Source organism: Gopherus flavomarginatus, chromosome 6, assembly GCF_025201925.1.
Source record: "Gopherus flavomarginatus isolate rGopFla2 chromosome 6, rGopFla2.mat.asm, whole genome shotgun sequence".
NCBI classification, from domain to species: Eukaryota; Metazoa; Chordata; order Testudines; family Testudinidae; genus Gopherus; species Gopherus flavomarginatus.
Genome location: NC_066622.1, coordinates 112,478,794 through 112,505,941, shown reverse-complemented (window position 1 = coordinate 112,505,941; position 27,148 = coordinate 112,478,794). Strand labels below are relative to the sequence as shown.

Genomic DNA, 27,148 nt, shown 5'->3' with positions numbered 1-27,148 from the left:
AGCAATCAAATATGAAGCCATTTCTGCATATTTTTTTTTTTTTTGCTTCTTTTTTCCAGTTCATCCCAAACCTTGCCTTGAAATACCCTCTAGTGGATGAAGAGGGTAATTTATCTCTTTCGCTCCATGTTTAAAACCACGGAATCAGATCTCACCAACCAAGGATATGATACAATAAATCATAGCAGACAAAGATGGACAAGTGGGCTTATCTTTGAGGCCTGACAGTGTTAAGGAGATAAGAATACCATACGCAACCTATTTATATAACAGGACAACTATTAGAGATGCCTCATATCAGATTAGTGGCACCCATCCTGGAGATGGATTAAAGGCTGATGCTTTAGTTTTAGTTCTGGCTGGTATTTTTGCTAAATATGAGAGTACTAGTGATATGATGGTGAGTATTAAAAGCATAACGCAGAAAAAAGGGAAATCAGAATGCCTGTGAAATTGAGAGAATAAAGGAATATGCAATATTCTTATTTTGTCAGGAAGGATTAAAGTCCTTCTGCTCTTAAATTAAATGCTGTGTTTGTTTGGAAAACAGCTGTTGCCTGTGTTATGGCTGACTTGGGAATAACCCCACTCCTCTAAATACAGCAATGAGCAGCTATGCTTATGTATCAGAATATCCTGGTTTGCTTATTCTTAATTTTTAAGCACTAACAGTGTGCTTGGCTTTGTATAAAGAATACTGTCTCTGACTCTAGGAACTTCGAAGCTAAAAGTGGCCTCTGCTATATTGATAAATGCCAGCCTAGTCTGAACCTTAGCTCCTACCTAGGCATGGCCAGCCCCTGGGAGTGAAATTAAACTGAGGGCCTTGCTCAGCACAGGTGAGCAGCATCACCCAATCAGGATCTTATAAAGAGGAGTAACGAGAACTTCCCTAGGGGGAGGGGGAAAGGAGAGAGGGGCAAGGGATTGCCTCAGTGTAACAGGATGAACCTGCTTCATCCCTGGCTAGTATTGTTATCTAGGCTTTGTTCTTATGTTTGTGTTGTTTGCTGGCTACCCGAGGTGGCTAGAGTGGTTTGAGCCTCCCTTGCTTTTTGACACAAAGCACAGCAATATCTCTGTAAACTCCGCTCAGGCTTTTTCACTCTCTTTGATAAAGACTTAACCAGGCTGCAGTATGACTTCACTCTCCTAGCTTCTCTCCCTTTCTGATTTATCTTCATAGTATTCTATACAACATACACATTTGCTTTTTAAAAATTTACCCCCACAAAAGGCAGGAAATGAAGAGATTAAGGTCCATGCAAAAGGCTTACTTCTGTTTTTGTGTGTGTAAGCATCAGGGTCTTTTGTTACATGACAGTGAAGTTATATTGCAGATGTGTATAGAGCACATATATGCACTTGTTCTATTTATAGGCCACGTGTATGTGCTAAGTCAGTGTGCTATTGGTTGCAAATTCACTAAAACAGTGACACTGTCCTGCACAACCATTAACTCAATGAATGACCCATTCTTTTGTTTCACTGTCTAAACTGAGGGGGAAAAACAGGAGCAAAATCTGCAGCAGAGCTACAGAAACTAAAGAATAGGCAATTGGTTTTGTATCTGCCACTGAGATACATTGTACTGCTTGGGGAAAAACAGGTAAAATCAAACTAAAATATAATTGCCCAAGCTTTAGTTCAATATACCATTCATGGCTGTTAATTGAAAAATCCTAGTGCTTCCACCTTCAGAATGAAGGGCCCAGGCAGAGGCAGCTGCTCTAGTACCCCAGCATTTTCACATTGCTTGTTGGGGTTTCCAAAGCACTAGCAGAATCAGAATTTCAGATAGGACACCTGCACCACATTCCAACTGTCTAATAATCACAACAAAGATCTTAGAGGCAATAAGGCCAACTAATGAACACAGGTGTAGCTAATGACTTACTCTCGTAGAAGAGACTTCTAAAATAAGTCTTATTTTGCTTATCTAAAATCGATTTTAATACCTAGTCTGGACGTGGGCTTAGACCTGACACTGGCTGTATTAGCTGTGCCAATCTTAATCCTACCTAGATAGTCTGCATTGGGAAAAAGGAGAAGGGTGAGGTAGGCTAACAATCCAGGAAGGGGTACTCTGGAAAATGGCTGAACTCCTTAATCTGTGTGAGAGGAAGATTTGTATTTGAATTAGTGCCAGTAAATGTGGACAAATACAACTCTGTGTGCACTGCATGAAGAACTTCTCTCTTCTGACCCCTACCGATCAAGTTGATCCTGGCTAGCCAATAAATACTATCCGAGCAGTTTGGTTTGCAGCATTGTATCTGATAAGCACCACAGTTATGTGTTGCTATCTGCAGAATGTGCTATGTATTAGTGGCTCGACATGGGAGGGAAGAATGAAAAGCATTAGTAAGAGTCCATTTCCCCTTCTCCCTGCTCTCTTTACCTTTTCTGCCTATGGTGCTTTTCACACTTTGTGCTCTTGCTGCTGGATGGTAATTAGTCCAACCACAAGAAATTATATTTTTTAAGTAATTAAACTACTGAATGGCACCTTTTTCAGGAACCAAATGGGCCAAGTTACTGGATTGGGATTTGACAGTGCTGAGAGCTGGGCAGGGTAAGGAGATGAGTACTGGATCTGCAAACCTACAGCCTCAGCAGTGTCATTATCTATAAAATGATTTTTAATTAGAAGGAATTAGTGAGAATTAGCTGTTTATTTGCATCTGTGCCCTTTGTCAAAGACAGGGAGAGTGGTAAGAGACTTTGTGTTAATATTTTGTAAATTGAAATAAATAAAGCTAAAACATCATGTAATGATTAAGTATGAGGAAAAAACAAACAAAAAATTTCCTCAAGCAGAGTTCTGGATCCTGTAAATGGAGCAGTGCCAGAGACTCTGTGAAGTCTATTAGGGACTTTGCTACTGAGATTCCATGGAAGGCACTCAGATATTACAGTGTTGGGTTTACAGGGTTGGGTGGCAGTATAAAAGATAGATAATAGATTCTTTTATTTCTCATATGCTATTTGAGATGTCTACTCCTGGCTCTGCACTATCAGTGATGCCAGTGTTCGCCTACTTGTTACATTTTCAACAAAGCATCTTCATGCTGCCCTCCTTCATAGGAAAAGTTCTCCCATAACATCCACAAAGCTACAGATGCCCCCCAGGTTATGCAAACTCAACTTACGAAAAAAGTTCCATAAGCTAGAAATAGGAGAGGGGGGGGTTGTTTTTTTTGGCGTAATGGTCGGGTATACATTTCCCACTTATGCAAAATTTGAGTTACGCAAGGCATTCTGGAACAGAACACTTGTGTAAGTTGGTGAGTGTCTGTACATCATTTTCTTCAAATCTCTCCTTTTAACCATCCTCTGCTGTGGTACCTACAAAGAATCTGACAACAGGCAACTAGTGTGCTGAGATGACGCCTGGTATTGTCATTGCTTTTTTGTGGTCCTTCATCTGTCTGACTATATCCACCTCTTGTTCTTTGTTTTAGACTGTAAGCTCTGTGAGGCAGGGACCATCTTCTTGTTCTGCATTTGTAGGCACCAAGCACAGTGGGCTCCTGGTCCAGGACTGGGGCTGATAGCTGCTACCACAATTTAAATAAATAAGTTGGTGAGTGAAGTGAGGCCCTACACTTAACTTTATGGCATTTCTATGTCTTTCTGTAATCTGATAACTTTGGAACACTACATCTGATCACTTCCAAATTTCTGGGAATGTTCTAGGCATCAATGGACAAAATCTTATTGTTTTTGGTGAAAACCAGGAAAGCCAGATTGAGAGGAAAATCCAGGCCTGTACACTATAGATATGTGGGAACAAATGGAGATGGTTATGGTGGACAAGCATTACTCATATGCACTGGCTTTAAGAGGCCTAATACTGTATCTTTCCTGGAGCAATTTATTACCCCATTTCTCCAGGACTAGACAGTCTCTACTTTACCAGTACATACTATTTTGGAGGAATACCATACATTCTGCATGTGTTGCTGAATGCTGTAAGTGCTCATGTCAGAGAAGTGCATCCTGGGAGCATTCTCTTAATATTCTGGCTGTACTGTGTAAACAATTGTGTTAACTTGGCTAAACTAGGTGTGCACTACCCCTAAAGATCAGCATCCTTAATTTCTGGATTAATGACCAAAATACCAGAACGGATCATATAATTTGCATTTTTTATCTTGGATGCAAATTACAAATACTTTTACATGGATTACTGATTGGCAAATTAATTGGGTCTAAAAATACTACTGAGCATGTCTTTAGAATACCCATGATCATAATGGCAGCTATAAAATAGATTGGTTATATGTTTTGTCTGTTATACCTAACTGTAAAAATATCTAGCCTGGAAATATGTAAATAAGGAATGTGACCACTACATGCCCTTCTTACAATACTTCATATTTTTCTATTTAACAATAAACCTAGAAATGACTGCAAATGTCCAGATATCTTAAAAATACACATTTATTACTCCAGAAATGCAATGGCTTCTCTGCAGTATCTGCAAAAACACAAATATATTGCCATAACTTAAATTTTCTTATATAATATGGTGCTATTTTCATGCAATAAAAATTACAGAATTGTATTATCATAAAATACAAAGATATACTTACATATGTGATTTGCACTGAAATAACTAAAAAAAAAAAGGAGCCTGCAAGGCTTCAGTATTTCAGCGCTGTTTTAAGTCAAGTTTATGCTGTTGCAGACATGTCTACTGTTTTTTAAAAAATAGTTATTATTACTTTTACTTTTTTGGGCAAGGAATAGACCAATAGTTAGCAAAAAAAATTAACCCTTAAGGGACAATTCCTGCATGCCTTTGTCATGCAAAATTCCCAGGAAAGTCAGCTGGAGTTCATTGGAAGGTTTTTTTAAGTATTTTCAGAACTTTCCGATGCAACAAACTGAGAAAAGAGGACATTACTTATTTATAGCAATGAATTGATGATAATACTATTACAAATGGCATACGGATAGTACAATGGCTTGTGGAAAAGAACAAAGATTGTATAGATGCATCATGAAGAATGATTAATACACAGAGCATTTGAATAGCTTATGCAGATTCAATTTAGTATTGTGGTTCTGGTAGGAGAGCTAGAGACGGCAACCAATGTTAGCGATCAGCTGTGGAAATAACTGCAAATGATAGCTGTATTCCGTGAATTACACTGAGAGTTTTGCTTCTGTACCAAATACAGCATCAGGCTCTAAACTAAGAGATACAGTAAAAAGAGAAATGGTGCAGAGAGCGTCAAACCAAAAATATACTGTTAATAGGAACCAATCCGTTCACAAATAAAATAGAGCCCTACAATACCTTAACGTCATTCATTACATACAATGCAATGAGCAATGCACGTCTTTAGTCTCGTGTTTGCCACGGGTACAGTCAGACATAAGTGGCACATGATTCATATTTTATTTAAAATAAAGTTCCCATGCCACTACTGTCAAGAGCGTTTCTGGCAGTAGGATTTACTATTTACCTCCTGCCCATCATGCCATTATGTACTCCCAAAATTCCCACTGTGTTTTGAGGGGTGTAAGAAATTGGAATAGGGCCACACTACATAGTCACAAGTGTTCTCAAATACCTTACACTTTAAAGGGCCTGGCATGTAAACATAAAAGCCAGCGTAAAACATGTGATCTCCATTTTCCAGAACTCCAGCGAGTCTAAGAATTGCTTCTACTAACCTTTAGAATTGTTTAAATGATCAAATACTAAAATCTTTACCTAGGGCAAGCCCTATGGAATGTGAAAAGCACTATTTGAATTATAATAGAAAATGGATTTGTTTAGCTATGAATATAAATAATATAAACAACATCAGAAAAAAATGATTCCTTCCCTCAGTCAAGGATTAGCACTGATGACCTTGGCACTCAAGGTAAATGTTTGTTTAATATTCTTGGCTGCAAGGGTAGAAGAACTAGAAAGCTAGGGACTCTGTGATCTTACCTCACTTAGTCCTGCTCACCGAAGGCCTTAGTCATAAATAAGGGACATAAGTACAGACTAGAAAATACATTAATATACTGTATAGCAGAAAGACTATGCATTAAACTCTGGATTTCTAAAGAGGTCTAACTGTGTGTGTCTGTGTACATGGTATTGATGAAATAATTGAACAAAGAAAACAATCCTATTGTCCTTATATGGTTTATACATATCAAATGAAGTTTTACACAGGGCATTATTTGAAATAGACAAAAAGGGCCCAATCAAATGTCTGCTGAAGTCAATAAGAGGATGACCATGGACTTTAAAGAGCATTGGATCAGGCCCAATTTGTCCAAAAGATTATACAATTTTAATCAAAGACTCCTAAAAGGAACATAGAAATCAGTACAATGCCACCCAGTCAAGTAAAGAGCCAGCATTAAAATTATCACAATATCATCATTATAGATTCTACCACACCCAAAACAACACATACTCCATAGACAGCAAAGAGAAGGAGATCTTGTAAAATATGCTGGAGTGCACAGCCCAGAATCCTTTCGCATATTTTTTTCTAAAGCAAAATATACATTTTATGTTGAGAACATACAAACATAAATGCTATAATACATTCAGCAGAGTTACACCAGGGATGAATCTGGCCCATCATATTACACCTCACTTTTTTGTTTAAAACAATAAAGCAAATATGTATCCATGTCTTACAATTTGTCTTCTTTTTACAGTTACTGTATGCATGTAATCTCTTCTCTAGGGAATATGTGTAAATAGGCACCAGTAAACCTATTTCCCAGATGGGTATTAGAGAGGTACATTTGCATGCATTATATAAGATAGAAAATGAGTACTAAAATTATATTGCACTCAGGGTGATTCAAATACACGGGACAATAATTCTAAAAGTCTCTCTTTGTCATGTCATTTGCTTCTCGGAGATCAAGATTTAGAAATGCATTTAAGAGAGGCAGAAATAATGTATACCCAAGCATTTCCCAGATCTTGTTTCCTTAGGAAACAACATGTTGCACTTCAACAGTGCCTCTGGGTGACCAGACTTTGGCTCCTAATGACCTAGAAGCAGTGTCTTCATTGAAGCTTTGCTGTTTAGTGCTTGGTACTACTGAAGACATTTCATGCTTGGTTCATATGGAAAAGATAAGTGACAAAAAGTGGAAGTAATGAGCAATAAACAAAGCCTGAACCGGAAAAGTCAGTTCACTCCTATACACTGTTACTTCAGCTTCAGAAACCATGTACACCATGTGCTAACTACAGCAGTGAATGGGTTCTATTGCTTTTGCTATTACAGTATATTTTAATGGAGCTGCAGAGAGTCCCTTTAAATGGAGAGAGTTTCTGACATTAACTTGTTAGGAGTGCATCCACACCTGCCAAACGTTGCTCATTTCATTCCCATCGCTACGTAAGTTCCTCACAATTTTGGTGTGCCATCATTTTCTTGGTGAAAATTATTTACATGAGAAATAAAGAATAATGAAATTGACACGAGAGAGCCATTTATACCGACAGACTGAGGCTCACAACATTTAAGTATCCTGCACTAATAACGTTTTGTTCCCTTCACATCTTTGCCACACACTGCAACCCATATTTGAAGCTTGGCAAGTTGAGGTATGTTTGCACCTACTTATCTCAGAGCTATTTTTTTCAAACACAAGAAAGAGACAATTCCTGATGCAAATATTGAGTGCTCTGATATGGCTATTGGAATGGGGGATGAGAGTAAATAGCTGTTATTTTGGAAGGTGCCTATGGCACTTATTATTAATTTTGATTCTTTTAAAAAGGTAATTTCCCTGCCATGGAACAGTGGTCTGGGTGGGAAGCTGCAACAGAAAGGGGAAGGAAGAGAGAGAGAGAGAGCAAAGCAAAATGTGTCTTGGATCAAGACAAAAATGTGAGGCTTTATTTCCATTACCTTTACAAAAATAAAATGTAAGTGGAGAAGGGTGGAATCTGACAACAAAATGCATGAGTAGGGGGGCAAGGTGTTCCTAGAAAATGTTCACTGAACTCTTTCAAAGCATAGGGCCCAGATCATACATTCTATTCAAACATGCTTTAATATGCCTTTGGCGGGAACAGCAAAAGCGGATGGCTGTGTGAATTCTTTTGCTAACTGGTAATCAGCTGGAATGTTACTGCAGGGCAGAAGGAAAAGGGGGGGAAAATCTCCCTTTTAAAGTTGTTTGTGACTCAGAGCTGGGGAGGTAAATTTTCTTCTGTAGTTGGTAAGGAAGGGGCAAAAGGGAGGGGAATATTTATTTTAGATCTGTTTTACTACAATAAGCCAACCCTTACTTCAACTATCATTAGAGCAGGGATAGCTTATAGTAATATCTAGGAACATGAACATAGTTGGATGGCATTTATTCTTTGAAAAGAGTTGGCTTCCCATGTTAGGACCTATTCAAGCACACACAACTCTGAATATACTCTGAACAATAAGATGTGGATGGTCATGCTCTAGCAAGAACCATGGTCTTCTACACTTTAATTACTAACAGGACCTACCATTTATTTGGTGGTGTCCTAAAAATAACTGTGCAACTGGTATAAAAGCTTTGGAGTCTTCCCCCACCCCCAACCCCCAAGTTGTGCCTGCACACTTGAATATTTTTTTATGAAAATTTGGTTCTGCACAATTTTCACCACTTACCAGTCTCCAAATAAAACTGTGGAAAAGTAAACATGTCTTGTTTTACATATAAAATTGTTTTACACATTTGTTTCATTCATGGATACTGAAAACTATATATCAACACAGCGGAAATTGCCTTGAAAGAATTTGCATTTGTTAAAAACATTCTCTATCCATTATACTTCAGGAACATACAATAAAGTAAAGATGCAAACATGGCAAATTTCTTAAGGTCTGGTAACAAACAGATTGTGATAGCTTTTGTGTGGATGTAATTATAATGATATATATGCACGGCACAATAATTGAATGGTGTAGTAGAACTGATGGCTTGATTTCAGTAATAGTAACTTAAAGCCACTATACAGTAGAATAAGCCACTAAGCCTAACACAGAAAAGGCTTTTGAAACAATTAGGCAATATCCACAGCTGAAGCAAAGTCAAGAGATCTCCTGTCCTAATGAAAAGTTAAGACAGGTACCAGTAGATTATGTACAGTACTTTATTTTACACTTAGAATAAAGTAAACAGAATGGTAAAACTGACACCACCTTTCTTCTATTATTGAGTAGCATTTTATGGCTACCCACAGTGTACATTTCCAGTAAAACTGAAATCCAATAGAACTTATGTCCGATTAATTAAATGAGTTGAAAAAATAGAATAATTTCTGATTCATTTGCTTGTAATTTGCACAGCTCCTTGCAGCTAAGCATAGCCATACAAGGAGAGTAAATATTTTAAACCAGATCCTTTGGTGCAGTGCAACCACTTTGTGCCACTCCACTAACAGATTCTCTTTGTAAAGCCAGTATATCCAGCCCCTCAGGGATTGGCCCAGTGCAAGGAGAAACATCCAGTTGCATTGAGTTGACAGAGAGGGTCCTACATGTAGCGTGCAGCCAGAAGAAAGAGGGTGTGGCTGAGGTGCTCTTAAACTGCATGCTGCTCAGCTATTTAGTTCCATGAGGCTGTTAGCACCTGTCATTAATTAGAGCAGCCTGAGGGCTTCTCTAATTTACACAAGGGGCCAATCCAGTAAACAGTTTTCCGGAGTGCAAAAGTGAGCTTTACATCATCTTCTCAACCTTTCCCAAACACACACTTGTGCTGCGTGCTCCTTGCTCATAGGCAAGGATTTGACCTGTTCACTTACCATGTTCACATGTGCCTGAGTCAGCAACCTGCCATTAAAAAAGAGCAAAGAAAGAAACTGAACTATTTTCTCCAAGGTGTTGCATAGCAAGTATTTTTCCTCATAGTAGGTAATCCAGTGTTCAGAACTGGCCATCATTTAAATCCATGAATTCAGTTCTTTAAGAACTATCTACCTCTGCTACAGCTTTACAATATTGATTTTGTGACTTTTTTTTTTCAATTATAGTACGCAGTGTACAGTATATATTCATCAGTGCAACCTGAGAATGATTTATTCAAGAGGCATGTAGGCTTTTGGCCCCTGGCCTTGAAACTGTAGTCCTAGCTGCTGCCTGTAGAAGAACATACAGAGCTACACATATTTAAATTGGAATTCTCAGATTCAGCTTCTGTCTCAGCTTCATCTGTAGTTTCAGGAGGAGAAATAGATTCATTCATTTGATCTTGACTCCTCTTCAACCTGTGCAGAACATATGAGTAACATGTTACATGCTTTATCTACACTTAAAATTTTGTAGAAACTATGGTTGAAAAAAACTGAAATGGAAAATGAGTCCTAAGGTGCCCCTATCATCCATATGTACTAATGTAGGGGTCACAGTCAGGTATCAGGGGGTCACAATCACTTGGTAGTTCTCGGAAAGCTAAAGGGACCCAGGATAGATTCTTCCAAAATGAGAGGGAAATCCCAGTTTTGGAAAAGTACGATAACCAATGATTGAGCCATTGCAGTGAATTCTCTCTTTTTATGTGCTAAGTATCAATTGTAATACATGAAACAAATGCATGAACACATGTAATATATGAAACAAACACCCAAGTGTTTCTTCCATATTTGAGATCCACCTAACCCATATCCTAACGTTTTCATAAATTATTGTATAAGTCCCTGTGTTTTAAAGTCTTTTTGACTATAGTGTAGCAGAACCCAAACAGCTGCAGGTGTATTCTTCTATTTTAAACACAATGGCTTATTCGGTGCTGTACATGCTGCAAGGAGATATCTAGTAACCTACTGTGATGAGCTTACCAAGGAGTATGGTTTGTTTAGAGGCAGTTTCCTTATTTCCTAGCTTGGGAAGAATTGCCTTCCATCATATTGTTTTAATTTAATAGCAAAAGTGTCATGAATATCTGCAAGCCACAGGGGAAAGCAGATATTTTGATTGCAGTGCTTTCATTCACCCATTGTGGTGCATGGAGGGCATTTTACCATATTTCTTTCATTTGCCATATCGTCAAAAATACAGTGGGTGGGTGGATATTGTGGGTGTACTCAAGACTCAAAATCATAAGTATTTTAAAATCCACATGATTCTGTAGCATATTTGATTTAACTACAGAGTTTAATAATCATTGGGGCTTTTGGAGTTGTTTTTCAGTTCCATATTTTAGATAAGCTTTAAAGAAAAATAGGGCCTGGGTCTGCTCCATTGAAGTCAATAATGCAGAACTGGACCATTGCTTTGATTCTCATATTTATGGTTCCCAACAATCTGTTTTTGTGAATCCCAGTTCTGCTAAGTAAAAAGAAGCCCCCTTTCCTTATGAAAACATACCCCCACCCCACTCACTTCTCTCTGTTAAAAATTACAAAGTCTTGCTGGATTGCTTCGAGGCATTCCTGGAGATAGTCATTTTCCTGTTTTGAAAAAAGAAAAAACATCACGTGCATGAGAAGTCAATAGAGAAAACATCAGACTATATATGTGACTACAATAACTTCTCACTTAAGGTTGTAGTTATGTTCCTGAAAAATGCGACTTTAAGCGAAACGATGTTAAGCGAATCCAATTTCCCCATAAGAATTAATGTAAATGAGGGATTTAGGTTCCAGGGACTTTTTTTTTCACACACACACACACACACACACACACACACACACACACACACACACACACACACACACACACACACACACACACACACACCTTTTTTTTTTACCAGACAAAATACTATACATATATATATATATAGGTAATCAAGATTGATGGGGTGGAACTACCAGCGGGCCACATAGCAGACATACAGACCAGCTACAAGTACCTTAGCGTCCCCCAGTCACATGGAAACCACGATGAGGAGGCAAGGAAGACAGCAACATCCAAGTATCATCAAAGGATAAGACAGATCCTGAAGAGCCAGCTCAGTGGGAAAAACAAGATCCACGCCATTAACAGATACGCCCTGCCGGTTATCAGATACCCTGCTGGTATAGTGAGCTGGCCAAAGGAGAACATGGAGGCTGCCGATGTGAAGACCCGGAAGCTCCTCACAATGCACGGAGGTTTCCACCCCAAGTCCAACACCCAGAGACTGTATACCAGCCGGAAAGAAGGCGGGCGAGGCTTGGTGAGCGTCAAAGCCACTGTCCTGGACGAAACCCGAAGCATCCAGGAGTACATCAGTAAGATGGCCCCCAAAGATGAGCTGCTGAGAGAATGCCTGAGGCGGCAGCAGACATGGAAGGAAGACCAAGCAGAAGAAGTACCATGGCAAGACAAGATCCTGCATGGGATGTACCATCGACAGATAGCTGAGGTGGCTGACATTGGGAAATCCTACCAGTGGCTGGAAAGGGCTGGACTAAAAGACAGCACTGAGGCACTGATCATAGCAGAACAGGAACAGGCACTGAGCACCAGATTCACTGAAGCAGGGGTCTACCACACTAGAGAGGACCCAAGGTGCAGACTGTGCAGAGAGGCCTCAGAGACAGTCCAACACATAGTGGCAGGATGTAAGATGCAGGCAGGAACAGCAAACACTGAACGGCACAACCAAGTGGCTGGCATTGTGTACAGGAACATCTGCACAGCGTATGGGCTAGATCCTCCCAAGACCAGATGGGAGATTCCACAGAAGGTTGTGGAGAATAGCAGGGCTAAGATTCTGTGGGACTTCCAGATCCAGACAGACAAGCAGGTACTGGCCAATCAACCAGACATCGTGGTAATAGATAAGGACCAGAAGACAGCGATGGTGATAGATATAGCAGTGCCAAGTGACAGCAACATCAGGAAGAAGGAATATGAGAAGCTGGAGAAGTACCAGGGCCTGAAAGAGGAATTAGGAGGATGTAGAAAGTGAAGGCCAAAGTGGTCCCAGTGGTGGTAGGAGCACTCGGGGCTGTGACTCCTAAGCTAGGTGAGTGGCTCCAACAGATCCCAGGAACAACATCAGAGCTCTCTGTCCAGAAGAGTGCAGTGCTAGGAACAGCTAAGATACTGCGCAGAACCCTCAAACTCCCAGGCCTCTGGTAGAGGACCCGAGTTTGAGGAAGACACATACCACCCATAGGGGTGAGGGTTTTTTTTTATATATATACACACACACACATACACACACACACATGCGCGCGTGCACACACAGTATAGGTTTTAAACAATTTAATACTGGTACCCAGTGATGATGATTGTGAAGCTTGCATGAGGTGAGGAGTCAGAGGGTGGAATATTTCCCAGGGAATGCCTTACTGCTAAATGATGAACTACCAGTTGGCTGATCCCTCAAGGGTTAACTCTCACACTCTACAAGGCAGCAGGAATGGAGGGAGGGGAGACAGCATTGCAGACAAAGACAGAGACACACACCGTGTGTGTGTGAGAGAGATGTGCTTTTCCCCTTTAAGTACACTGCCTTATTAATTAGATCAGCTTGCTGAGACCGCAGCTGCTGCCAGCAAGCTCCCTCTGTCCTGAGGCGTGTCATATGTCCCCCCTGCTCTATGGAAGACGGGGTAAGCAGGGTACAGGAGCAGGGGGGAGTGAGACACCCTGACATTACCTCCTCTTCCTCTTACCCCCCAGTACAGCAAGCAGGAGTCTTGGGGAACAGCTCCAAGGTAGAGGGCAGGAGCAGCACATGGCAGTGGGGGAAGGGACAGCTGCTGCACAGGGAACTTAGGGGAGCGCGGAGCTGATAGGGGGCTGCCAGTCCACCCTGGTTCCAAGCCCCCACCAGCTAGGTGCAACGGGCTCGTCTTCCTGCAAGCAGTGGACAAAGCAGATGGCTGCCAAACGACATTAGAAGGGAGCATTGCACAACTTTAAATGAGCATGTTGCCTAATTGATCAGCAACATAACAACGAAACGACATTAACCGGGATGACTTTAAGTGAGGAATTACTGTATTGTTGTCTAGATGCACAGGAATATAATATAATCAAGTAGTATGACTTTCAGCCTAAACTGATGATGGAAAAAAAACATCCTCATTTCTTTCACATTTTTAAATCACTGTGTTCTGTTTTCACTTCTGGTGCAATAAGTTCTCTACTACACAGATAACATATTAATACACACAATCCTTTACTATATGAATAATCAGTTTATAAATAGTGAAATTCACCCTGGTGCAGGGAGCAAGCATAAGGCCCATATACTACTCATTCACTTAAATCCTCAGAACAGGTTTTATGCAGGATTTAAGCAGACATATAGGCCTTTAACTAGTCCTATATCCAGAGGTGAATTTCACCTATATTGACTATCATCCTGAAGGATCCCACGGTGCCTTAAGAGCTACAGGCATACAGCACCATCAAGGAGATTGGCAGGACACATAGATGCTGGAGAAAAATGTAGCACTGCCTTTAACTCACTTGTCAGTGAGTGCCTCTGCAAGTTATTGTTAAGTTTGCTTATTCTGGTTTTTGGCTTCCTGAATTATTCTTCCAATCTTTTATAGTAACCTTCATTGATTGTAATGTTAACTATTGCTGAAGGAGGAAATGATCTACTGCTGTTAATAGACTCAGCCCACAAGTCAGGGAGAATTCTAACAGATACTTCCTGCTGTTTATGAGATAAATGGTATTCTTAAAAAAATTGTTTATTTTTATTTGCGGGATAATTTTAGTGCTCATGAAATTGAGAGGCAAGGAGCACTGCCCTGAGTTCAGAAATAAGTGGTTAGATGTTGTGATTGCTTTTTCACATAGATCTACCCATATACATCAGTTATAGCCTGCAACACCCCTTACGAATACTGGGTTTTCCCTGAGATGAAGCTACATACTATGCCAAATTATGTAATTGTTATTTTATGGGGACATGTCCACCATGGAGAAGATTGAAACTCCTGTATTCATTTTACCAGTGATCTGAGTCTAGCCTGAACTCTGGCTCCCATGATTATAAACACTTACAGGACTAGTTTCTAAAAGAATGGGTGTTTCCTAAATATTTTTTTCTTACCAACAACAAAACTATTGCAGCCAATGAAAATAATCATAGCACAATCTCATGGAATATTAGTGGGAATTCATGGGAGACACCTAGGATCTACTTTTCTTACTTGATTGTTTCCAAAGCTTCCTGCTACCTCTCAAAGAAAGGGTACTGTACGGCCTACCAAGAGTCATCATGAAGATCCAGGAGGGATCTACATGAAATGAGTGATTCTCATGCACTACTGGGAATATTCTAAATCAGGACTGCACAGGATATCCTAGTGTTTAATTAGTTGTGTTGCAAAACTCAGTTGAGAATAGCTCTTGAGAACTGAACATGCAATATTTGAAACAAACTGTGAGAAGCCAGCCCAGTAATACTGCAGAATTTTATTATTCTTTCAAGTGGAGGACTTAAAGCTTTGAATCATTAATATTAGTGTCATCAGTATTTCTAACTTGCCACACATCTCATTTTACTAATAATTTGGTTCTCCTTTCACTAACATGAGGGTCAGTTAGGAGTAAATCCATAGAATTCAAAGGAGTTACACAGGTGTAAAGCTGTGTGACAGAAGACTCAGGACCTAACTGTGTAAATGATACCGCATCTGAGGTGAATCTTTCTTCTCTATCAACATAGTGGATCTTCTGACATTTATAGTTTCTTGATCAATGTGCATAGATATCCCACTCATGTCACTTTAGGGATAACAGAAGAGTGTGGAAGAGATCTGCCATGCAGATGGAAGAGGAGAATTTAGCTCTCAGGCAGAGTCAGTCTGACTGTCCACTTGGCTGAACATTTTTATTACAATACGTATGAATAGAAAGCCTCCATGCAAAGTAACTGCTTTTATAACAAACAGATTTCAACACCTCAGCTTTTTGATTGTTTGAGCTATTCAAGGATGGACTTACTGACTGTGAGCTGTCCTTGCTGTTGTCCCTGGACTTGTTTTTTGCAAGTCTTTTCTTCTTTTTATGCAAGGGTCTTGACTCCAGGATCATTTCTTCTAGCTCAAAGGTGGGATCGCAATGCAGACGGCCTTTCTGTTAGAATGGTACAAAGGTACTAACTGAAAGCTTAGTTCTGTGATTTATGAGAATATGTTTCAGCTAATACATTTAGGAGTTATTTCAGCCATAGAAATCCTTTGTTTTATTAAGTAAACAGTGATCATTGTTCAATAAGGGGAAACTGATTAAGTCATCACTTTTGCTTACATTAGGAACAAAGCCTGGCTCCACCTTCTTCTCACAGACATCATCCCAGATGACATTTGATAAGTAAGCTGAAGTTTGAACATCAGTGAGGCTGGCAAATCGATGCTCAGGATTCACTGTCAATAGCTGAAATAATAGGCACTGCAGTAAGGCATGGTCTGGACTGAGAAAGAACAGGCATACAGAATCATTCTGTCTTTAATCATGCTCTTATTATTATCTAAGAGAGAAAAAACCCTTTGTGGGAAATGACTTGTAACTTATTATCTGCCCAAAAAACAAACAAAAAAATTATTAAGGTTGCAAACTCAAGCACTCAAATGTTAGGAAATACCATAATTAATTATACTTGGGTTAGTTGATGGGAAAATTCCTCATTTGGGCCAAAAGGAGGAAACATTTGATTATTAGTCCTGATCTCTTGTTGCCTGGTAAGATCAGGAAGTGCTGTGTGGGTAACATGCTCAGCCTATGCTGGGAAAGAAATGCCCCACATTATTCAGCAATTCCTCAGCCAGCTGATTAAGGGCTAGTCTACATGGCTTGTGTAGTCGTGGCAGAGCACAGGGAGAGAGCTCTCCCAGTGCTCTAAAATAACCATCTCCACGAGGGGTGTAGCTGCCAGCACTGGGAGAGCAGCTACACTGGAGCTTTACAGCGCTGAAACTTGCTGAGCTCAAGGGAGTGTTTTTTTCACACCCTTGAGCAAGAAAGTTGCAGTGCTATAAAGTGCCAGTGTAGATAAACCCTAAGAAAAAGTGACACTGGGCTCTGAAGAATTTCTCACGCTGCTCTCCTCAACTGGACAACGTTTTAGAGCAAGAAAACTCGTGGGATTCTTGGAGGCCTGGGGGACTTTTTTGTTTGGGGGTGATGACTGATAACTTTTGGATTATGGATATGTATTATTAATTTCCATATATAATGTTCTCTTTAAAAGCATGCAATCTCTGAGTTAACCCAGTAGATGGCATATGTGATCTTGCAGAGTAATTTTTATTGCAATAATAACTAACAACTCCGCTTCTTACTAAAATAAAATCTAATTATGTAAATTGTCCACCCAACTCTAACTTATATTGGAGTCACTTATTTGCTGTCAGTGGAGTGTTTTATACTCTCTTGATCAGCCACTTTTCTGAATCCTTTAATAAACAGAAGCCAAGAAACCAACATCAGCTTCAAATCACCAGACTTTCTTAGATATAAACAGTAAAATGAAAGTGACAGAGGACCCATTCCCCAGAAAAAAAGAAAACAAACACATTTCTAATTACTAGACAAATCAGACTCAGATTCACTGACTGCAGAATTGGAGAAAGGGAAAAAAAGCATTATCACAGCAGGATATCCAAACACCTATGTATTTTATGCTGCAATCATTCTATGGTGAAAGGTAGTTATTTCAGCAGTCAGCTATGAATTTCAGAGTATTAGAGGTAATACATTTCCACACAGGCAGTTATGTTAACACTACAGATCTTAACCTGAGCAAGTATATGATTATATCACTTAAACCAATCAAGTAACACACCTCACTTGCTAACTAACAGAAGAGAAGATGGATAAAGCAGCAAATGACTACTCAAATTATATTTTGGAGAATTAAATTGTGCTAACCATTGTATAAAGACATAAAGGAGTAATATCTTGAAGCTGAACAGAAGATTAGTTTCTAATTAGCCCTGTACATACTGTAGCCAGTATGGAATTTGTGACCACACAATTGAAATTGTACTGAAGAAACAGTATTTACCTTTCTCAATAAAGCAACACTTTCTTTTGACCATACTGATGAATACTGAACACTTACAGTACTAAACAGCTGAATTAAAGACTCTACTGGGTTACTGGAGTGGATGTCATAGGGTCTCTGAGGAAAAGAAAACGGAAATATGAAAAAAATACAATTCTTCCCTTTGAAGATAATTAAGAAAAATATCTGTAAACATCATCATATAAGACAATAGAGAACACCAGACCCATCCACGAAGAAGTTCGTAAGCCATCACTCCTAAAGACCACCAATCAACTTCAAAGGAGTAGCCTGTCCCACCATTCAGAAAAGAGTGAAAAATCTCTGGAGCTAAATAAAAACAGAAAAGAAAACTCTGGCTGTAGTATGTTTACATCCTGCTGCAGATTGGATTAAGCGACAGTTTATGGATGCCATAATTACTTTTATTTAGTGCCATAGATGAGATTAGGGTGACCAGATAGCAAGCTTAAAAAATCGGGACGGGGGGAGGGGGTGTGTGCGTAACAGATGCCTATATAAGAATAAGCCCCCAAAATCGGGACTGTCCCTATAAAATCGGGACATCTGGTCACCCTAGATGGGATCCTACAAGACAAACAAGAAACTGAGTTCCTGTCCCAAACAGCTTCCTGTCTAAGAGCTGAGTCATGCAAGGTGCTGAGTGCCCTCAGTTTCCACCCAAGTCAGTGGGAACTGCACCTTCCAGGAACAGGTCCTAAGTTAGTGTAGGAACAACAGGAACTGATGATGACATTGGGAGGCTGATGAGAGCAAACACAAAAGGTGTTTTGGGGAGAATAATTCACACAGCTTTAGGGACAGACTGCTTGATTAATTAACTTTTCTGAATGACTAAGTCGCTTGCATTAATGTGTTAAATTAGTTCAATTACATCGTGTTAGGCACAAATTATAAAATAGTATGCTGTAAGTAGCCTTTCAAAGTAAATTGTAGAGACAATTAATAAATAATATTTCTTACCCATATATGGTTTGGTTCCAGCTAACGCAGTTGCTTTTTCACCATCTCTGATTATTGTTGCAATATTAAAATCTGTTAGGTGTGCATGACCTTAGAAATAAAGACACATTTTTAAAGAGGTATTAATAAAATAGTCATAAATGGAACATTTTGTAACCTAGACACACATTAAATTATTCAGAAAACATTTGATGCTTGTTTACTAAAAGGAGCAGGCACTGTGGCACCTGGCTCTCATTAAATGGTCATACTAGATCATGGAGGTATTCTTAAGGTCCAAGTCTTTTCAGATGGAAAAAAAATCGTTATTTTTCTGCCTTATTAAATGCCAAACTCGAGGTGCTATTTTGCAGTCATTAAAAATGTCCAATTTATTCCAGCCCATACAAGCATCTGATCAGAGCTAAAATGAGTTACATATGGGCAAATGAATATACTGCTTTCTGCTCACACAGCAATGGATGCATACTTATCAATTATAACTTAGTGGCTTTCCAAAGGACAAGAAGATGCCTTTTTGATTTCCACAGTATATAAATTAACTCCACATAAGGCAGCCATTACAATTACACATGCATTCATAAACACCTGTTGTCCTTTTTGTCTGCAATGAATTACCCCTTTCTAAAATGTCTTTAATGCTTGTGTGGAGTGTTGGTTTGACAGATCAAGAATCAAAGATGATTGTGAGGGAAAAGACTCTTTGGATCTAAAAGCCTATTTCCTTGCCATTGTAGGATTCTGAACCAGAAACTTTCACAAAATAAATTTAAAAATTGGAAAATTTGATGAGGTTTGTTTGCCAATTTTTCATCATTTTTTGCAACCCAGTCATTTTCCAAAACGTAAAGTCAAAATTAAAAGAAAGGAACTGGATTCCTGGTTGGAAAGCAAGAGGACAAGAGAAACAGTGGTCAAACAAATTCAGTTTTTCAAATATTTAGATAACATTTTTCACTTTGTTGTTGTTTTGAGGAAGAGTGGTCCAGTAGTTAGGGCGAGAGCTTAGACATCAGGAGATCCACGTTCAACTCCCTGTTCTGTCACAGATTTCCCATTTATAAAAAATATATATTGGCTTACAAGGCACGTGGGGAGAAAGACTTGGACGCATTTTGGGCACCACCAAAAATTTTACAAACCTGCAGCCCATGCATTGCCCAAGCGGTAGAAGAGACAGTAGCCCCCCAGCTAGCAGCTCTTACTGCAAATAAAGAGCTTGCAACATGTGTGTTTTATGAGCTCCACAAGTTTTATAATGTGCTCACTGTGTAAGAGCCACAAGTCCAAAGATGCTAACGTGCACTTAGGAACCTGGTTGTTCCCCAGCCGCTGTGGCAATTTTGTCTTTTCCCCATTACAGGGGATGGGCATCCCAGTTTGGACTTGTGGCTCCCAAGCAATGGGTAATAAATCTCTCATCTTCTAGTTGGAGAAAATCAGCTCTCTCAGGCAGATCCGGCTCTGGTTTTTTTGTTCTTTACTGCATGAACCCATGTATAAACCAGCATGGCTTAAATATAAACTGGCTTATCCATGAGTATATATAGCAAGTCTTCCAAACTGCTTGTGGTCAGAGTAAGCTGACAGTACCATATCCCTGCAATTTCTTCCTTCTTGTGAGAGGCTGTCTGATAGCTGTATGAATTATGCATATGAGACCAATGCTGCCTGATCTGAAAAGAGATGAAGACAGAGGGATATGTGGACAAACTGTCAAGAAATTGCTTATAAATCATCAAAAGCTCACTGGTCTGTTTGCATTCAAGTGTCTTCTCCAGAGCAAAAACATATTTTGAATGAAGGAAGATGCAGCACTCTCTCTTAGGTCCTTGAGAAAGAATTCAAAACAGCAAGAAAAGAGATGTCACTACAGTTAAGTATAGCATTGAAGGAGGAGAATTTGGGTTGTAGTGAACTCCAGTATTCCTTAATTCTTTAACTCTGATCATGCTTCTAATATAGCCAAGTCTGCTCTTTAAAAGAAGCTGGCTACATGCCAATTCTGTTTTTCATACTGTTAAGGTGGCTGTTCATAGATTACTTGTGTAACAGACACATCACAATAAAACTACATTAGGTGGAGCATATAAAATCTGTGGCCAATTCATCTACTCTGTCAAGGCAAACAAGAAAGAAATCCAACGTGAGTTGCAGCAGGTCAACCAATTATTCCAAAACTTGCCTGAGGGATAGTTACTTTCAAGCCAAGCTGGAAATCTAGTCCAAAGCAAACCACTATCTCTCTCTCTTTCTTCTGTAAGGCTATTTTCTGCCCTGTATCTGCATGTGGCTCCCCAATTGACATCTTTGGACGTTTCATGTCTGAATCAAGGGCTGAACAACCCCTTTTCTCCTCCTGTTTTCTTCTCTCCTCTCATTCTTTCTATCTTATGCTCAGTAGTTTTTCAGTGTTCTGCAATTTGCACTAGCTTCCAGTAAGCTTTCAGGTGGAACTCCAGCTGCTGGTTTGAACCTACAAAAACTGAAAAGGATTAGAACTTGGTTGCCTGAGAGATTGCCTCTTTCCCAATGATGTACGGCAACAGATGAGATCAGCAGAGGTGTGCAAGCTGGAACGCCTTCCATTTAAAACAGAGAGCTGCTAGTAGTACGTCCTCAGGGAAGAGTCCTGATCTTGTTTCCCACATTGTTCCATCAGAGCCTAGATTTGTTAATCTTCCAGGCAAGTTGTAGAGCCCATTCCACCACTCCCCACCCACTCCTTCTGTAAGGTTGCTGAAGAGAGTATAAGCTGAGAAGATGTTTACGGGCAGTCCTTTGTTTATGTTCATGTTGTGATTTTTAATGTATAGCCCAAGTGCCCAAAGCACAAGTGAGGTGACTACAATTGTATTTTTAAAGCTCAAAGTAAATATATAAATACCTCTTTTCTTGACTCCAAAGTCCTGAAGATGACATGATTATGATACCTTGGCCTAAGGTATTTGTGGAAACAGGTCCTCAACATTGTTTATCAACCAGCAGATTGGTAGGACACAAAGTTATTTTCTAATAGTTAACTTGATTGGAAGCTATCATATTATTATCTTTGAAGACAAAATAACACTGTTTAAAATCCCAGCCAGAAATATTATTTGTCCTAAAAATATAAGAGCTAGTAAAAAGAAGCGTTGGTTTATGATGAACATACTTGAGACTTCATTCTCCCTTGCCTTGCATAACCTGTGTGCAAAATTAATATATTTCCAAACCAGAGCAGCAGTGTCTTGCTCCCACCTTGCCCAGGTGTAAATATGCACACAAGGTACATGGTAGTGGAGAATCAGGACCTAGGCTAGAAGGAGCTGCATAGACAGACAGGTTTTGTTTTTTTCTTACCTTGCTCATCTAGGAGAATGTTGTCTGGTTTTACATCTCTGGGAAAAGAAATGAGGATGTATGTAAGAAGTTAGGCAAATGGAAAAAGCAACTCAAAAGAAAAGCAAAACTATTTATTGTGACCCAATAATTAGGGTAGAAAATATAAAACAAAGTACCCTAGTATGAGATAAATTATTCATGCATGTGCCATCTCTTATATGTGTAATAGATAAAAGGTTTTCCTGTGCAATCATGCAGAAAAAAAAAGGGGGAACAAAACTCCCAGATCCTGCTGTTGCAAAACTCCCATTAAAATTAATACTTCAAGATTTGGCATTTATTGTGAAGAACTTTATAACTTTGAATCAAATACTGGGCCAAATTTACACTGGGGTAAATTTAGAGTAAGTCTACAGATGGCAAAAGACCAGCTCCAGTATAAATGAGGGCAGAAGTTTAACCAAGAGGTCATATGGTCAGGTGCAGTTTAAATAGGAGCTGTTTACTGAATACCAACTGTTAATGACATTGGGATACTCATTAGCGCACAACACAATGGGGACAACTCCACTTTAAACTTAAACATAGACTGCAATGGACCTAAGCCAGTTTGCACCAGCTGATGATCTGGCCCCTTATTCTCTAATGAGCCTGACCGTCTCATTTATCCGTGTTGGTTTATTTAGCTGCACCAGTTTTCAACAGCTGAGACTAACAGATTTTGCTCTTACCTGTGAATAATATGCTGACTTCGTAAATAGTCTAGAGCTAGTGCCATCTCACAAATATAAAGCTTCACTGTTTCCTCCGTGAAATGAACATTTTGCTGTAGATGATACCGTAGATCACCACCTAAGAGTAAATCCACTACCATAAACATGTCTTCTTCATCCTGAAAAGAGTACCTACAGAAAACAAACACAGGTGAGTAAACAGCATGGCATCTTGCAAATTTCACAGATGCTACAAAATGAAGGAGCTTTTTTTTTATCCTAATTATACTCTACTTGTTAAATGATAACTACCATATGCTCTCCATTTGCCCAGGTAAAGTCACAGGAATATCCTGGCTTCAATATTTACATCATTTTAGTCGTGCATGCATGATTCAATATACTGTCTTATATTTTTAACTCGTTACGGCTATGTTCTGTTTGGATGAATTAATCTGCTTGCTGCCTTCCTCATTTTGTAACTTACACAGGCTATCCCATGCAAAATTTCTGTGGAGGGGCAGCAATGCACATTAATTTTACCCTACTTGCACAATCCATTGTTATATCCAGGGCACTGTCATTTAACTCCTATATTCTTAACACACTCTTCCTGATATAATCAATACTGTGCTGGAATAATGAGCAGTAAACCAAATGCAATTATCTGATAAACCTCCCTGCTATCAGCTCTAATGAGTCACCAACAAGGAATATGCTACCCAGAGCTACTGTTAGCCAATCTCCATTACAATTAAAATATTGGTGCTAATTCTAGCCCCCTGACTGAGCCTCTATCTGCTTCTCTGACATCTAGTGTGAAGGACCTATCATGGGCCGGGGAGACTGTCCTTGCTTCAGCAGTAGCATGAGGTCAATGTGTGGGGTGCTATGCTGCAGCCTCTCAAAGGCCCCATTGTGGGGGAGCATACCTACAATTCTTAGTTCAGCTGGGAGAAAAATTTTGGACAAATAGTTTAGCTGCTGAAAAATGCAGTTTCAGGCTAACTAAAACTGTTCACAGATTTGACACCAATTTGCTAAATACTTTTGGCCCCAAAAAATGTTTTGGGATAGATTCATAAAACCAGAGGAGGATCCTCTTGTTTACCTTGACAAAGCCCTGGCTGGAATGATTTAGTTGGGAATTGGTCCTGCTTTGAGCAGGGAGTTGGACTAGATGACCTCCTGAGGTCCCTTTCAACACTGATATTCTCTGATTCTATTCTATGATTCTGTAATACCCAATGGCCCTGTGGCTAGAGAACTGAGCTGGGATGGGGGAGACGAGACCCAGGGTCAAGTCCCCATTCTGTCTGATTCAGAGCAGGGAGCTGAACTTTGGTTTCCCACATTTTAGATGAGCGCCTTAACCACAAAGATATAGGATATCTTGCCTGTTGAAGCTCTTCCTCTTTGTATAAAATTCTTAAATAATCATTGGAGCAGGAATCTGAACTTGGATTTCTCACCTCCCAGCTGAGCCTTAGGAAGGGAGAGTGAGAACCTGGTAGTTGGGTTAGGTGACTCACCTGGGTTGAGGTGACACCTGGGTTCCAGTCCCTGTTCCAATGAACACCCAGAAAGCCAGTACAGGATCTGCACCATTTACTCAGTAAGCCAAATTCTTCTCTAACACCATGTGCAAATCCTCTGAGGTCAGTGAAATTGCACACAACATGCATCATGGCAGCCTGCGTGTCAACGGGATCATATGTTACAAAAGTTTATTGCTTATGTATCGTTTAAAAAAACCCTCATTATATATAGTATCAGCCAAACAAAATTAAAGGTCCCATCCCGCGTGGCATTCAGTGGGAATAAAGAACCCTTTGAGTGCATTTAGCACTTAATGGGAGGGGCTAAGCAACTCACAGGATTAGGCCCTAACTTATTTAGTTGAAAATAGTTATCTAAGATTTCTAGGGCTTCAGATTCAGCCTGGCCTTAACCAGGCCTACAGTTTTTGTAACCACAGTTTTGTCAGCAGAAATAATTACAGGTGAAATTTGGCACTCTCACTTCTTTGAGAGTGCAATTTGGTTCAATTTTAGCCTAAGGCTGAGGTCCATAGTTCCCATTGTTTTCCAGTGGAGTTGAGTGCTTAGCTTGAAAATCAGACCGTTAGACATGCAGTTACCTGATTTGTGGCACTATCAAGAAAATGGCCTGAACTGCATCTACGGGGAGGCTAAGCTATGAAAATTTGGCCTCAAGTTTCAAAACTTTGCACTAATGATTTTCACTGTGAGAAACATTGTCAATCCCTGCTAACCATTCACCCAGAGCTACATAGTTCCCTATTATCTTTTATGAATCACTCACCTCATTAACAGGTAAAATTTGGGACTCTACTAAAGACCCATTTCATTTTAACTTCAGATTCATTCTAAATGCAGATTTTCTGTATTTTTCATAAACTGATTTTTCTCTTTTTTGAAAATGAAGTAGGAGAACACAAGAGCTAATTTAATTCATAGAATGTCAGAGCAGGAGCCTTATATCAGTTACAAAATAAAAAGGTCTTTTTAAAATCTGAAACAATTGGCTTTTGTGAGAAAACCCACCACACTCTGGGCATACCTCAAAAGAATTCCCAGTAGTCGATTGTGGCAACAGTACTACTTAGTGAATTACATGTGGGATTGTGTGATGCATGCATCACAAATTATGCATCATAAATTTCTGTTCTTATACTGAATGTGTGCTGGAAATGAATGTACAATTCTATTATCTGATAGTGCTAAGAGAAAACACTGTCTTAACAACCCCAGCAGAGCAATTGTTAAAATGGTTTGACAAACTTAGGCGGTTGTCTTGACTATACTGAAGTGACTTATTGAATCTAATCCTAAGGCATCATGCATTGACTTTATTTCATCATTTTATTTTAGTGCTATTGGGGTTTTTTCAGTCTTTGGGAAATTTCACTGCTCATTAACATGGCTGGAGGATTAGCACTGGCTAATAGAGACTGACTCCTTGAAGCAAACATCCCTGCCAACTCTATCAGTGCAGATTCAGCCTGTCCTGCTATCAGATTTATGGATCTTTCCTGAGATAAAGTGCCAGTAATTCCTGACGTGTCTTTGTGAGGTCAAACAATATGCAACAGGGATTAATTTTAGACTAACAAACACACTTCATTTGTGATATTAACTTTGGAATCCAACAGGAAATTTGGAATCTATTAGAGAAAACTATGGCTCTATCAATACACTGTACTGTATTTTTTATTTAAAAAAATCACTTTATTTACCAGTTATTTTATGAACACAGTCTTTTTTTTTTATCGTTACAACACACTTTTCTTAACAGTAGAGAAGTGACTGCATGAGTCTTTAGGTAATTTGAAAAACTGCTGGATTGGAAATATTGGCTACCTGACTCCATTATATTCTCCAGATTCCAAATGAGGAATTGGGGATTTACAAAAAGCTACTTTATCATTTGAAATAATATACTACAAACTGCAACAAAGGATGCGTGAAGCCATTTGAAAAATATAAAAGCAACTCAAAATTTAAACAGCCCAATGCCAATTTTCAGGTGGGATAAGGATGGTGCCTCTCTCTCCCTCTCTGTCTCACTTTCAGCCCCTTTCCCAGTATGGCCATATCACCCTTCCTCCTTGCAACCTTCTTACCTGCCCTAGCTTCCTTCCACCAACCTATAGAGATTTGACCTTCCCCACTGACTATAAATATGGGTCATGGATTCATTCCTGTATCTTCCAATATCACCTCTTTCCTAATGCTCTCTTCGAAGATTCTATCATGGAACTCAGTAGTTCTGAAAACCTGTTTGTTGGACCTGCCTGCCAATGAATCGGTATCTCCATACATAAAGTACAATAACGTATAAGCTCTTTAATTAAATACCATGACTAAATTGTTTGACTGCATCAAGGTTCCTTTGCCAAACTTCACTTTAACATGTTGAATTGCAAAATTATTTTAAATTTAACTTGAAAAGTGTTAGCAGATTAGTTATCTGATTTTCAGATTTGAAAGAAAACTTGTTTACCAATTAAAAAAAACAAAATATTCCAAAGAAATCATGTAAGATAATTTACCAAATGCATTTCAAAATGTGCCTTAAAATGTAGACATCTTAGCTGCCAACACAGATTCCCTGAGTTTTCACATATGCAAGAAATCATTGATGACATGGAAACAACTCAGTAGACCTCC

General features: G+C 39.3%; 1 protein-coding gene across 5 annotated transcripts in view; it reads right to left on the bottom strand.

Moving 5' to 3' along the window:
- Nucleotides 1-4,432: 4,432 nt before the first annotated feature.
- STK32C (serine/threonine kinase 32C) overlaps nt 4,433-27,148 on the bottom strand; it is a 244,998-nt gene continuing 222,282 nt past the window's right edge. For 4 of the 5 annotated variants that reach the window (XM_050959584.1, XM_050959582.1, XM_050959585.1 and 1 more), the window contains exons 4-12: nt 22,974-23,147; nt 22,261-22,298; nt 18,919-19,008; nt 18,161-18,264; nt 17,935-18,051; nt 16,179-16,304; nt 15,873-16,004; nt 11,352-11,419; nt 4,433-10,237 (exon numbers count right to left, since the gene is read on the bottom strand). In XM_050959584.1, the coding sequence (XP_050815541.1) occupies nt 10,099-10,237; nt 11,352-11,419; nt 15,873-16,004; nt 16,179-16,304; nt 17,935-18,051; nt 18,161-18,264; nt 18,919-19,008; nt 22,261-22,298; nt 22,974-23,147 (988 nt within the window). In that variant the 3' untranslated portion in view covers nt 4,433-10,098. The remainder of the gene's footprint in view (nt 10,238-11,351; nt 11,420-15,872; nt 16,005-16,178; nt 16,305-17,934; nt 18,052-18,160; nt 18,265-18,918; nt 19,009-22,260; nt 22,299-22,973; nt 23,148-27,148) is intronic. The other variant, XM_050959580.1, reaches the window with a different exon arrangement.